Below are 12854 nucleotides of genomic sequence, written 5' to 3'. Positions count from 1 at the left end.
CCTGACAGCTGACTCCAGCCCGTCTCGGGAAGGGGCATAACCCACACTGGACATGTGAGAAATGGCCAGCAGAGCCCGTGGAGCTGCCAAACTAGGAACCCAGTGACCTGAATCCTCACTGACTTGTGCCTTGGAAAGATGGGAGGGTTTTGTAGTTTGTGGTTCTCAGACAGAATCAGGGTGCCCGTGTTGCTTGTCACCCTCTACCACCACAGCCATGGGCATTGCTGAACTAAAATAATTGCAGGACATGGGTGCGCTGTGAGGGCTTTGGGGCTTCTGTCCTTGGTGCTGAAAAGGCATTCTTCTCAGAGCATAAAGGGTTTCTCCTTAGCTGTGGAGGTGCCCTACACATGCCTGTCTACCAAATCCCAGAACAGAGAAGAGGACAGATAGAAGTTTTAATTTCCTGGCTTGATGAGGGAAAAAGTTAAGTATCTTGGTGAACACTTACTGAGCACTTACTAAGTGCCGAGCACTACGCTAAGCCCTCTCCATATATAATATAATCTCACTTAAACTCTCTGAGGCAGATATTATGACGATCGCCAGTTTCCATGTAAGAAGCTGAGGCATCCATGTTCAGGTCGCCCAAGGTTAGTGGCAAATCCAGGACTTGTACCAAATATTCTGGCTCCAGAGCCCAAAGTTTGGCGCCTGTGTGACATGGCTGTTTTGTGTGAGTCCATTCACATAGCTGGCTGATTCCATACATTGTGTTTTCATGCTTTGTTCCGTGACTTTATTTTTAAACTAAAATGCTTAGGTTGTACTTAGGCTAAAGGAGTAATCTGGGTTCAGTGGGAGATCGCTGGAGAGAGAAATAGAAGAAGAGAAAATATTTTTCTAGGCTGTGTGACTTTGGATCACACGTCCTTTCTGAGTCTCGGTGTGTTGGGGTTTTTTATCTGTAAAATTAGTTATGTTCGCTGATTGCTGAGATTCCTTCTTGCTCAAACGTGCTGTAAAATCTGAGGGGCAGTGTTCTTCCTTTCAGAATTCATTACAGGACAAGACAGTTCTGGAATAATTCCACACTTGATGAATATACCGAGATTGTAGCCAGGGGATTAACTGAATTGAGAGACTTCTTCATTGTCTGCCCTTTCTGAGGCCATTTCCAAAGGCTACAGATACTTTCTTAACTGACCTCTTATCCCACGGGGGAGATTCAGGACCCCTTGCCATCCTCCATCTGATTTCCTTTGATGCCCAACTGAGTAGATTTGGTCCTTGTGACATCCTAGTCGAAGCATATTTAGCTCTGACTTTGTCCCATATCGTGACAGTAGAGAAAAATCTCAGGGAGGCAAACCATCCCTGAGAGCCCAGGAGGTAAAACCAAATGCAAACGATACCACGTTTGCCCTCAAGTAACCTGTTCTGAAGACAGAAGCCCTTGTGAGGACTGGCTGAAAGCCTCTTCCAACCAGCAATGAGCCGTTTTCTCTTGGTTCACTCATTTCCGGGCATTGTCTTTTTGAGGAATTAGAAGTTCTCAGATCCTTCATTTGGGTCCTTTTGGAGGGACCCTGGCGAATTGAGATGAAAAATGACAGAGTAGTTAAGCATTTGCATTGGATTCATCCAGACCTGGATTCAAGTCTAGGCCTGTTAGCTGCGTGACTTTGGAGAAATTACTTAACCTTCCTGTGATTCAGTTCCTTTGTCTGTCGAACGTGTGTTAGAAAAATCTGATACCTGGCTAAGTTATGGCAGCTACCTCCTGATTGCCTGACAGACGTGGCTGTTACTGTTCCCTTCATTCATTCCCTCAACAAATATTTATTGGGCACTGGCCGTATGTTAGGCACTGTAGTAGAATACAGAGGTGATCAAAATCTCTGCCCTCTTGGGGCTTACATCCAGTAGTAGAAATAGGCAATAAACTAAATAAATACCTTGTATATTATATTAGAAAGTGAAAAGTGCTATGGAGAAAAATAAAACACCAAAGGAGGATTGGGGAGGCATGGTGTCTCTATGAAAAAAAGAACTGATGGTTGGCTCAGCCCATTGCTTGGGTGAAGAGTGCTTACTTTGCAAGGACCTTTGTAAACAGTCACCCATCACAATTTTGCAGCTGATTTGGGAACTTGTTAGGACAGGTGTCGTGGAGCTCATCCTACAGGTGAGGAAACTGGCATTCAGAGAAGTTAAGCCAGCCCCACTGCTCAGTGAAAGCAGAGACAGCATCGCTACCAGATCCTCTTCATGTCTGCTTTTCTATGGTATCACCTGTTGAGCCCAGTTCTACCAGGTAACCAGGTTAACTGGAAACAAAACTGAAGGGAGGGCAGCATCATTGGTCACCTTCTGTGAATTGGGCCCATTGCTGCAAATCTTCCCTCCATCCCTCAGGTGAGAGAGCCGTGCACCTTTTCCTGGTGAGCCAGCATTGATGACAAGACTCACCCGGGTGTTCACAAACTTACTATGGTTTCCGACCTTTACCTTTTCAAGTTACAGTAAATCCACAGGGAAGAATAAAAAGCAAATCACTGTTGAAACAGCTGATTCTTTTCGCCTGCTAGCTACCCAGACTCTGGGCGTCTGCCACCTTATCTGAGTCCAGACCTAAGTTCCTGGTAGCCCCTTTCTGATACCTAGGCAATCTGTGGTCCCTGTTTACTCATAATTAACCAAAGCATGTGTTTGCAGCCTATCAGTTTTTGAAGGCAGTCAATACAGCGGCCAATCTCCCAACCCCGTGAATATTTCATTTTGGAGATTACTGCATAAATATTGTATTTGGATATTGCGGTCCGGGTCATCACATTAAAATTGCAAGATTATGCTGTTATCCCATCTAATGGAACATGAAATTAAAAGGCTGCTCCACGGAAAGAAAAATTCTGCAAGTCGTCCCACCTGTATTTCTTCTCTCTCTCTCTCTTATTCTTAGTTGGTCTTGATTACCATGTAAGTTTTGATATAGAGTATGTCAAATTTAAAGTTTTAAACACAGTTAAGTGTGCCCACTGGACATTATCATATAATTGGCACCAGCCAGAGTCGAGGTAGGATTTTATTTCCTCAGACTCGGCGGCTTCCTTCAGTGGGTCCGTGAGTGTCAGTGAGTGCTGTGGTGAGCGTATTGAAAACCCTTCACCAGGTCGCTCCCCAGAGAGAACATGGCTTCGCTAACGAACTTGGATTTTGCACTAGGAAAGGTGTGTTAGGGAAAGAACAGGGCCAGGGATGCTGGGCACGTGGGTCTTCTGGTCGGCTTCTGCCCTTGTTTGTATCCTCAGAAAAGCTGTCAGCCTTCTCTGGGCTCCCATGCGTCCGTCTAATGCTTGCCCCACACCTCTTGCTGAGTATAACAGAGGGACTTAGAGAATGTCACAGCTGGGAAATACCCTAGAGATTACCTAACCCAGCGTTATTAGGACTGGTGGTCTGTGGGCTGGAGTCAGCCTAGAGATATGTCTTATTTAGCCAGAGATGCTTTTTTTAAGGGATTTGAGTGCTTTTCAGAAAATGCAGTCTCTACGTCTTTGCTGACTCCACCTACCCTGTTATCTTATACTAAGCCCCCCTCACAAACTTATATTATTTGTCTGACCCCTGTAGACATTTAATTTTATAACCTAGACCTAGCCCAACTTTGTCAGTTTCCCATGGGGGAAACTGAGTCAAGGTCATCATTTTCCAAATTCACCCAGCTGGTTACTGGTAGAGCCACATTGCAATGTAGATGAAAAGCACATTTTAGCAGAATTAAGTCCGTTCACCACCAGCATCATTGTTGTCACCACTTTTATTACACTAGCATCAGTTTGGTTAAGAATTAAATATATTACACCATCGTGCTCAGTGAGTGACCAACGTCAAGAAGCAGGTCCTCTATTTATGCAGAAGAAAATGCTAGGGATGTGGGTTCATTAGTGAGGTTTCAGGCAGTTCCCTTTGGTAGATTTGTGGGAGGCCCAATGGGAGAGATCCTTTGTAGAATTCAGCATGACCAACAGGGTGGGACTGTCTTCAGCTTCTGTGCTCTGACGTCTGGTCATCACCATAGACCTTTCCTGAGCAGATGCCTTGCACTCTTCCAGGACCTGTAAGGTAGGCAGAAAGGAGGAAGCCAAGATGAGTTCTAGTGAGCACAGCATCTACCTCAGAGGAGACAGGTAACTCTAACGTGAAGACAGAGATGAGGTCTGCCGTGGAGGCACAAAGACCTCGAGACACACAGTGGGGGATGCAGCCTGCTCTAGTGGAAGAGGTGGCATTAATGTGCCACAGCCATGGCTACCTGCCCCATCTGGAGCCTAAGAACATTTGCATTCATCACGGTAATGATAAAGGTGACATCATTCGGGAATGTATTAGTCAGGACCCTTTCAATTGCAAGTCACGGAATCCCATCTTAAAATGCCTTACGCACTTTACTGACAAGTCTGGGGGTGAATCGGGTATAGCAGGATCCAGGGTCTCAAGCAAAGTCATCAAGGCCTTGTCTGTCTGCCTCTCCCCCTCCCTTACTTCCTCCCTCCCTCCCTCCCATTCTCCATCTCTCTTTTTTTGTCTTCTCTTCTATGTTACCTTCATGATCAGACAACCTCTGTACTCATGGTGACAAGATGGCTGTCAGCAGCCCTCAGCTTGCATTCTTCCAGAAAAAAATCCCCTAGAAAAGCGCTCCTTCCTAGTATTTCCAGCAAAACTCCGGAACCTAGTCTCAGACTCAGCTTGAGGTGCGTGCGCATCCAGGAAGCAATTATGGCAGCCAAGCGGGTGGAATACTCTGATTGACCAGGCTGAGTCGTGTTCCCACCCCTGGTGCTGGGGGTGAGGCAAGCCAAGTGAACTGAGAGTTGAGGGTGAGCAAGTGTCCAAAATAAAGTCAAGGTGTGGTTCCCAGACAATGGATGCTGGGCAGACAGAAACAAGGGAATGAAGCCCCGTTATTTGCTACAATGTGGAGGACCCCTGAAAACACGAAGCTAAGTGGAAGAGACTACAACTTGTGTGATTCTCTCTATAAGAAATATGCAGAGTAGGAAAATCCATAGATGGATTGCCAGGGACTGGAGGGAAGGGGGAATGGGAAGCAACTGCTGATGAGGATGGGGGTCTCCTTTGGGGGTGACAAAATATTTTGAAACTAGAGATGACGATTGCACAACCTCGTGAATGAACGAATGCCATTGAATTGTATGCTTTAAAATGGTTGATTTTATGTTGTATGAGCTGGAGGGGCAGCAGGATCCCTGGGTGGGGAGACCTGTAGACTATAAACTCCCAACGAGATAACCAGCTCCTGAGGAGGAGGGACCATCCTCACTTCTCCTTGCCTCAAGGCCAGCACATGCCTGGCACATAGTAGGTGCGAAGTTAGTGCTAACTGCAAATGAACTGAGAGTTTTGGCCAGAGAGTTTGGCCCTAGTTCTGTCTACCCTCCCAACACACCCCCCTTACCAGCTCTTTGACCTTTGATTTCTGCATCTACAAATTAGGAAATGCCAGTTCCACCTTGCCTGGCTTGCAGAATCCCAAGAGTGTGTGTGTGTGTGTGTGTGTGTGTGTGTGTGTGTCCTAGAGCAGGAGTTATTAATCTGAGGTTCATGGATAGAATTCAGGGGTCTGTGACTTTGAATAGGAAGAAAATGATCTTAATTTTCACTAAACTCTAACTGAAATCTAGCTAAATGTAGGGTAACAAACCACCACAGTATTAGCAGTTACTGTTAGGAATCACTTTTTTTTTTTTTTTGGCCATGCCACGTGACATATTGGATCTTAGTTCCCTAACCAGGGATCGAACACATGCCCCCTGCATTGGAAGCGTGGAGTCTTAACCACTGAACCGCCAGGAAAGGCCCAGGAATCACATATTTTCAAATCGCGTTATAATTGAGGCATCCACTTCTAAATGTCATATATGCTCACCTCTTCTTCAAAATTACAGTAGTTTTTAGACCTACTACAAGACCTTGTGATTAAATGTGTTAAAATGGAAACACATGTAATTATCATAAATGTGGTGTTTTAAAATATATTTTATAATACTCATTTTAATGTGTGAATCAAGAATCATGTAAATTACTATATCATCACTTTGGTGTTTGTGAACATATTTTGTAACCCTGTGTATTTTTGTTGTGTGCATTTAAAAGCATTATTCTGCAATGGGATAAATTGGGAGTATGGGATTAACAGATACACGCTGCTATATATAAAACAGATGAACAACAAGGATTTGCTGTATAGCACAGGGAACTATATTCAATATCCTGTAATAAGCTATAAAGGAAAAGAATCTGAAATATATATATGTGTATATATATATATGTGTGTGTGTGTGTGTGTGTGTGTGTGTGTGTATATATATATATATATATATATATATATATATGAATCACTTTGCTGTGCACCTGAAACTAACACTATATTGTAAATCAACTATACTTAATTTACTAATTAATTAATTTTAAAAAATAAATTAAAAAAATAAAAGCATTATTCTGAGATGAGGGTCCCTAGGCTGTATTCACCAAACTGCCAAGGCGTCCATGGCATGAAAAGGTGATTTCAGAAGTTCTCTAAAGAGGAAGCAGATGTAGCAGATGATCATTGCCATCTAATCGTGCTGGGTGGGCAAGTCCCCTAAGCTCTCTAAGCTTCTGTGTCCTCATCTGTAAAATGGGCATAATAGTACCTACCTCATAGGGTTATAGACACCAGCCTCACTTGTGAAGATCAAGTGAAAAACTACACACAGAGCCCCTAGCTCAGTATCTAGCACACACAGTAAGTACTCAATAAATGCCTTTATTGCCGAGACTGTGCCATTTCATTTGGACTCTAGGTGGCGCTCTTTCAGGGCTAAGCACTACTTTGTCTTGCCCAGGTTCATCCGGAAACAGGGCCTGGACCGGCTCTTTCTGGAGTGTGACGCCCACATGTGGCGCCTGGGGGACCGGCGGATCCCAGAGGGCATTGCCGTGGATGGCGGCTCAGATTGGTTCCTGCTAAACCGGAAGTTTGTTGAGTATGTGACGTTCTCCACAGACGATCTGGTGACCAAAATGAAGCAATTCTACTCCTACACCCTGCTTCCTGCAGAGGTGAGTATCCAGGAAAAAATCCCTGAGAAAGGTAGGGGTTGGCTCTAGCCTTTGGAGCAAAGTGGATGCTGAATTTTTTGCTGAATTTTTGGCAAAGCCATGCAGGGTTCAATACCTTGTCCTCCAAACATCCAGAGGAAGATGGGGAACTGTTTTGGCTACCAGGGACCTTGCTGTCACAGCAGGGCCCCTGGTCCCCTCCAGTCTACATAGAGGTTGTATGGAGTAGATGCATAATGCTGCCACCAGCAATCTAGACAACATCTTTAAAGATGTAAAGTAAAAAAGGCAGTTCTTCCTCAAGACACTTGGCTCCCATTGGTCATAAAACCATCACCATATACTGATTTTGTTAGAACAAGACACTTTATTGCCATTTTTCAGGAAACTGTTATTTATATAAATACAAAGCTCTCATACCTACAGTAGCAATGGTGCCCCCTAGAATTGTGCAGTGTGTAACCTGCACAACTGTATATGCTGGCTTTTTCAGGAAACACCCACATCAACTTTTGACAGATCCTCCACATTTACCAATCCTGTAATAACTTTTCAACACCAAGAATTCCTTTTCTAATTTTGAATAGTATTCTATCATTCCCTGACAGACAGTAGTTTTGGCCTCATCAGTCACACCAGAAATTCCAATGATCCCAAAGCCAGGGCTTCTGTTAGGTTTGCACTAGCCCCCTGCATTGACAGTCACTGTGTCCAAATGCTTGGGACTCGGCATTTCCTGTCGGCTTTTGGAAGTATTTGAAAAGCTCTGGGAAGTCTGTCACCACTTTTCAGACCTCAGGATGGGAAACTGTCTTAGTTCAGGGTGCTAAAACAAAATACAATAAAATGGTTGTACTTATTAGAGTTTTGGAGGCTAGAAGTCCTTGATCAGGGTGCCAGCATGGTCAGGTGAGATCCCTCTTCTGGGTTGCAGGCTGACTACTGACAGTCCTTGCTGTGTCCTCACATGACAGAAGGGGTGAGGGTCCCCTTTATAAGGGCACTAATCCCATTCATGAGGACCCCACCCTCATGATTTAATCACCTCCCAAAGGCACCACCTCCTCACACTGTCACATTGGGGGTTAGGATTTCAAACTATGAATTTTGGGGGGACACAAACATTCAGTCCATTTCAGAAGTCCTGTTGTGTAAGATTGCAGGGTATTCTGAAACAGCCCCAGCCCCATCTGGAAATGGGTAGGGACTCAGTGCTGAAGTGTTGCCTCTGACACGCCAGTGGCCTTCTTATCAGACCTGGACTGAGAGATTCTAGATTACCTCCCTGACCTCCAGTTCACTTCCACCCTAATTTCCAACTTCAGAAAATTCCAGAGCTGGTTCTGTCTCTATTGAGCCTGCAACACCTCCCATGAATGGCCCACCATTCCTGGCTGTGCCCCATCTCTGGACCACTCAGATTGTGTGTTTCTAGGCCAGACAAGACAGTGCAACTCATTTGATGGTTTCCACATCCCTCACCGACATCTGGGGCAAGGCCAAGCTCTGAGTAAGGCTGACTGCCCACTTCAATCCTGAGGGATGATGGGCTTGTCATCACTGGGCCAGGTTTTGCTATTCTGCACACATGTTAAGTAATCAGCTTTTAATCCTATTTCAGCAAAAATCACCTTTTCTATCAAGTCTGATAAGCTCCTCATCCATTATCTTGCAGGGAATTTCTGTACCATTACAAAAGGACACAGGGCAATCGATAATTGGGTACTTTCCCCCACTGCTTGATGGAGAATATGTGCCTCTCTGGGCTTGTAGACAATTCAAGCTTAAAATGCAGGTTCACAGGCATGTCATTTAACATCATAAGAAGGGCAGCTGGGGTGTGGATAGAGCCTCATTTTGTCCACTCACCCATTGAGAAGAGACTGTTTGGGGCTTTGGCTGTTTAATCAAGGTGCCCATCCCAATGCTGGTTCTCTCTGTCCCAGCCATCACCCACTTCCCAGCACACACAGGCACTTTACACTCCAGCATCCCTGTTAGATCCCACCTCCTCCATCCCAGCCTTTCTGTCCTGCCCTTCTCCCAGACCACCTCCAGGGGACCAGTTTAGAAGAAATCTGAAGGCTGTGCCATGAGTTTGTAACAGGAAGACACGTGCTCCCCAACAGCTTCCCTAGGAAGCAGAGAGCAGGGGGGAACGTGTCTGCCTGGTATCTGAGGTTGTTATAAAACAGTTGTCCAAATAGAAGTCAGTCTGTCTCTCTCTCTCTCTCTCTCTCTCTCTCTCTCTCTCTCACACACACACTCACACACACACACACACACACACACACACACACACACACACACACACACACACACACACACACACACACACACACACACACACACCCCGTCTCTCTCTCTTTCAGCAGCTCCAACTATGTGTCTCTTCTCTGGTCTCTCTTTTCACTCTGAACATTGCCTCTTTCTCAGATTCCTAGGAGAAGTTGACCAAGCCTCAGGAATGGGGGGAGATTACGGCACTTGGCTCAGCACCATGGACAGTAGGAAGCCCCATGGACCCCCACCTCCTCCCCTCCCAGTGTTGTAGTCGCTACTCCAGTGACTAGGGCAGGAGGGCATCCGTGATTCTGGCCTCCCTCTCCCAGGAGTGAAATTCCAGAGCTTCAATCTTTGTTTTCAAGATATCTCAGACCTGAGTCTCTTTGGTTTCAGGTCTAACTATTTGCAAAATCAAGAGCCCTTTTGGCCCAGGGTTTTCTACAAACTTGTCCCAGTGTTTTTCTCTGGTCCCCATGTGTTGACATACCCTAAGGGACTTTCTCTCTCTGCTGAGCGGACAGAGGATGTCCTGGGTGATAAGAGATGTCTTGAAATCAGTTTCTAGGCTGCTGGGGAGAGACATCTTAGAGAAACAGTAACTTCTAAGCAGCATTAAGCCACCCTGGACCGTAACTTCTAAGCAGCATTAAGCCACCCTGGACAAAACCTCCAGGGTACCCTTGGTTGGCCTGGACTGGCACTGACCCCATTTGCAGAGAGAACAGCTGAGTCTCCAGGAGAGTCCCTTCACTGTCAGGTGGCCCTCGGGAAGGACCCCTCACTCCAGCCCACTCGAGGGAGGCTGGACGAGGTCTCAGGTTGGTCCCTCTCTGCCCCGCAGTCCTTCTTCCACACGGTCCTGGAGAACAGTCCCCACTGCGACACCATGGTGGACAACAACCTGCGCATCACCAACTGGAACCGCAAGCTGGGCTGCAAGTGCCAGTACAAGCACATCGTGGACTGGTGCGGCTGCTCCCCCAACGACTTCAAGCCGCAGGACTTCCACCGCTTCCAGGTGAGCCGCGCCTTCCAGCCAGCGTCTGCAGGCATCCAAGGCAGCCCTGCAGGTCATTGGATCCTGCAATTCCCAACCCTGGTTCTTTTTTTTTTTTTTTTTTTTTTTGCGGTACGCGGGCCTCTCAGTGCCGTGGCCTCTTCCGCTGCGGAGCACAGGCTCCGGACGCGCAGGCTCAGCGGCCATGGCTCACGGGCCCAGTCGCTCCGTGACATGTGGGATCTTCCCGGATCGGGGCACGAACCCATGTCCCCTGCATCGGCAGGCGGACTCCCAACCACTGCGCCACCAGGGAAGACCCCCAACCCTGGTTCTTGATGATAATCATAATAACGTCAACAGTAGCCAATGTTTATTGATCACTAACACCATGCAAGGGATGTTCTAACCACTTTCCCTGTATTGACCCATTAACCCTACAACAGCCTTGGAAGATACATACATACATAGATTATTATTCCATTTTAGAGATAGGGAAACTGAGGCAGAGAAAGTTCCATAACTTTATGCAACGTCACATAGCCCAACATATCTGTTTCCAAAGCCCATACTTGTATCCATTTCTCTATACTGCCTTTCAATCAGAATCTCCTGAAATTTTTGTTAAAAATATATTTCTGGGTACAAACTTGATTAGAGGGCAGAGTTTCTCAACCTCAGCACTCTTGACATTGTGGCTGGGTAATTCTATGTTGGGGTGAGGGGGCTGTAGGATGTTTAGCAGCTTCCCTGGCCTCTACCCACTAGGTGCCAGGAGCGCCTCCTGTTGTGATAACCAGGGACGTCCCCAGATGCTGCCTAATGTCCCCTGTGGGGATCCAGTAGCACCCTGCAGTTATGACAACCAGGAATGTCTTCAGACATCGCCAGCTGTCCACTGGTGGCAAACTCATCCCCATTTGAGAGCTTTTGATCTCCAGTGTGGTCCAGGAATTTTTATTTTTAATATATTACACTTTGAGAAATTCTGATGAGCAGACAAGTTTGTAAAACACCGCGCTCTGTGAACTTTAAAGGAGGAACAAGAAGAAACGTTATTGCCTTCACAGGTATCTCTGCAAGGCCTATCGATTCATAGTTCTGGGGAGAGCAGAGACAGGAGGGTGGCCAGTGCCCCATCTGCTTCCCGTGAGCACCAAGGGTGCCTTGGACCCCAGAGCTATTCAGGATGGCGACCTCTTCCCACCCCGTGTGAGCACACCTCCCACTCCCTTTAGGCCAGTACCCTGAGTTCTTCCTCCTCTCCCCCTCACCATGCCCAGCCTCAACTGCCCAGAGCACAAACAGAAGGCTACAAAGTGGTTAAGCAAGTCACTTTGAGGTCACTAGAGCCACCACGTGGAGATGATGTGCTGCTTCGCAAACCACTAACGTGGGGGAGGATGGGGGGGGACAACAGTGCCAGACTGGTAACCCAGTCCAAGGTGCCCCTGCTGCCTTGCTCTGGTACGTAACGGAAACGTCCAGGGAGGACACGGACTGCCACGTGAAGCTTCCACCCTCGTAGCCTGGTTCCTCGGAGTGTGGTCCACAGACCAGCAGCAGCAGCATCACTAGGGAACTTGTTAGAAATGCAGAATCTCTGCTGCTCCTGACCTGCTGAGTCAGAATCTGCATCGTAACGAGACCCCCAAGCCACTAGAAGGCTCTTCTGTTTGAGAAGCACGGGGTACGGGTCTGTTCTATCCCAGGCTGTGTGCCTGGTCCCCTGTGGGCGTTGCCTTCACCGGGTAGAAATCATCTCCATTGTGCAGGTGGGGAAACCAAGGCACAGAGGCAGGGACTTGCTTGTCCGTGGACATGCAGCTTGTGGAGTGGTAGGGTGGGAGGTCCCACACAGGTGTTTCCAGTTCCAGACCTGGGCTTTTTCCATCAGACCCCGCTGCCAGCCTGGTCTCATGCCTGGTCGGGTGCAGAATACACAGCAGGTTTCATCCCATCCTTCTTATTCCCTCAAGGTTCCCACCTAACGTCTTCCGCCTGCGTAAGCAGTCGCTGCAGTAAGTATTCTTTAGTCTGTTTTGGGTGGCAGATTGAGAGCTACCCGGGGGCCTCCTCAAACCCATGTTAATTGAGGCATGAAGTTGGGTGACATTTTAGTTCCATTGTCCGTGCAGAAAGGATCTGCTGAGCAGAAGGAGGGTGGCGAGGGGAATATTTGACCTATTCAAAAGAGAAAATAGAGAAGAATTCCCACTTTCGTAGAGGACCAGTCATCACCCTCATTGCAAAGGACCTTCATCATTTAGAGCAAGAAGCCGGGTGATTCTTGGGTGCACTGCCCCTCTGGGGCCACTCCTGGGCGCCGGCACTTGTATTCCAGTCCCAGCATCCTGGGGACATCGTGGTCTCTGATAAAGATGAGCTGACATAGAGACTGAGTTACATGCTCACAGCTCTTTAATTCGCAGTAAACAAAGATCAAGAATATCCCCCAACATCTAGACTCAAGAAGCTGCTGCCTGCACGGAACTCT

At 47.0% G+C, this 12854-nt stretch overlaps 1 protein-coding gene across 2 annotated transcripts in view; it reads left to right on the top strand.

The window, feature by feature from the left end:
- The window catches only part of XYLT1 (xylosyltransferase 1), a 317888-nt gene that overhangs the window by 263896 nt on the left and 41138 nt on the right, over positions 1-12854 (top strand). For both annotated transcript variants that reach the window (XM_033841163.2, XM_073792267.1), the window contains exons 7-8: positions 6858-7074; positions 10202-10378. In XM_033841163.2, the coding sequence (XP_033697054.1) occupies positions 6858-7074; positions 10202-10378 (394 nt within the window). The remainder of the gene's footprint in view (positions 1-6857; positions 7075-10201; positions 10379-12854) is intronic.

The sequence above is a fragment of the Tursiops truncatus genome, chromosome 15, assembly GCF_011762595.2.
Source record: "Tursiops truncatus isolate mTurTru1 chromosome 15, mTurTru1.mat.Y, whole genome shotgun sequence".
NCBI lineage: Eukaryota > Metazoa > Chordata > Mammalia > Artiodactyla > Delphinidae > Tursiops > Tursiops truncatus.
This window is presented reverse-complemented; position numbering and strand designations above follow the sequence as displayed.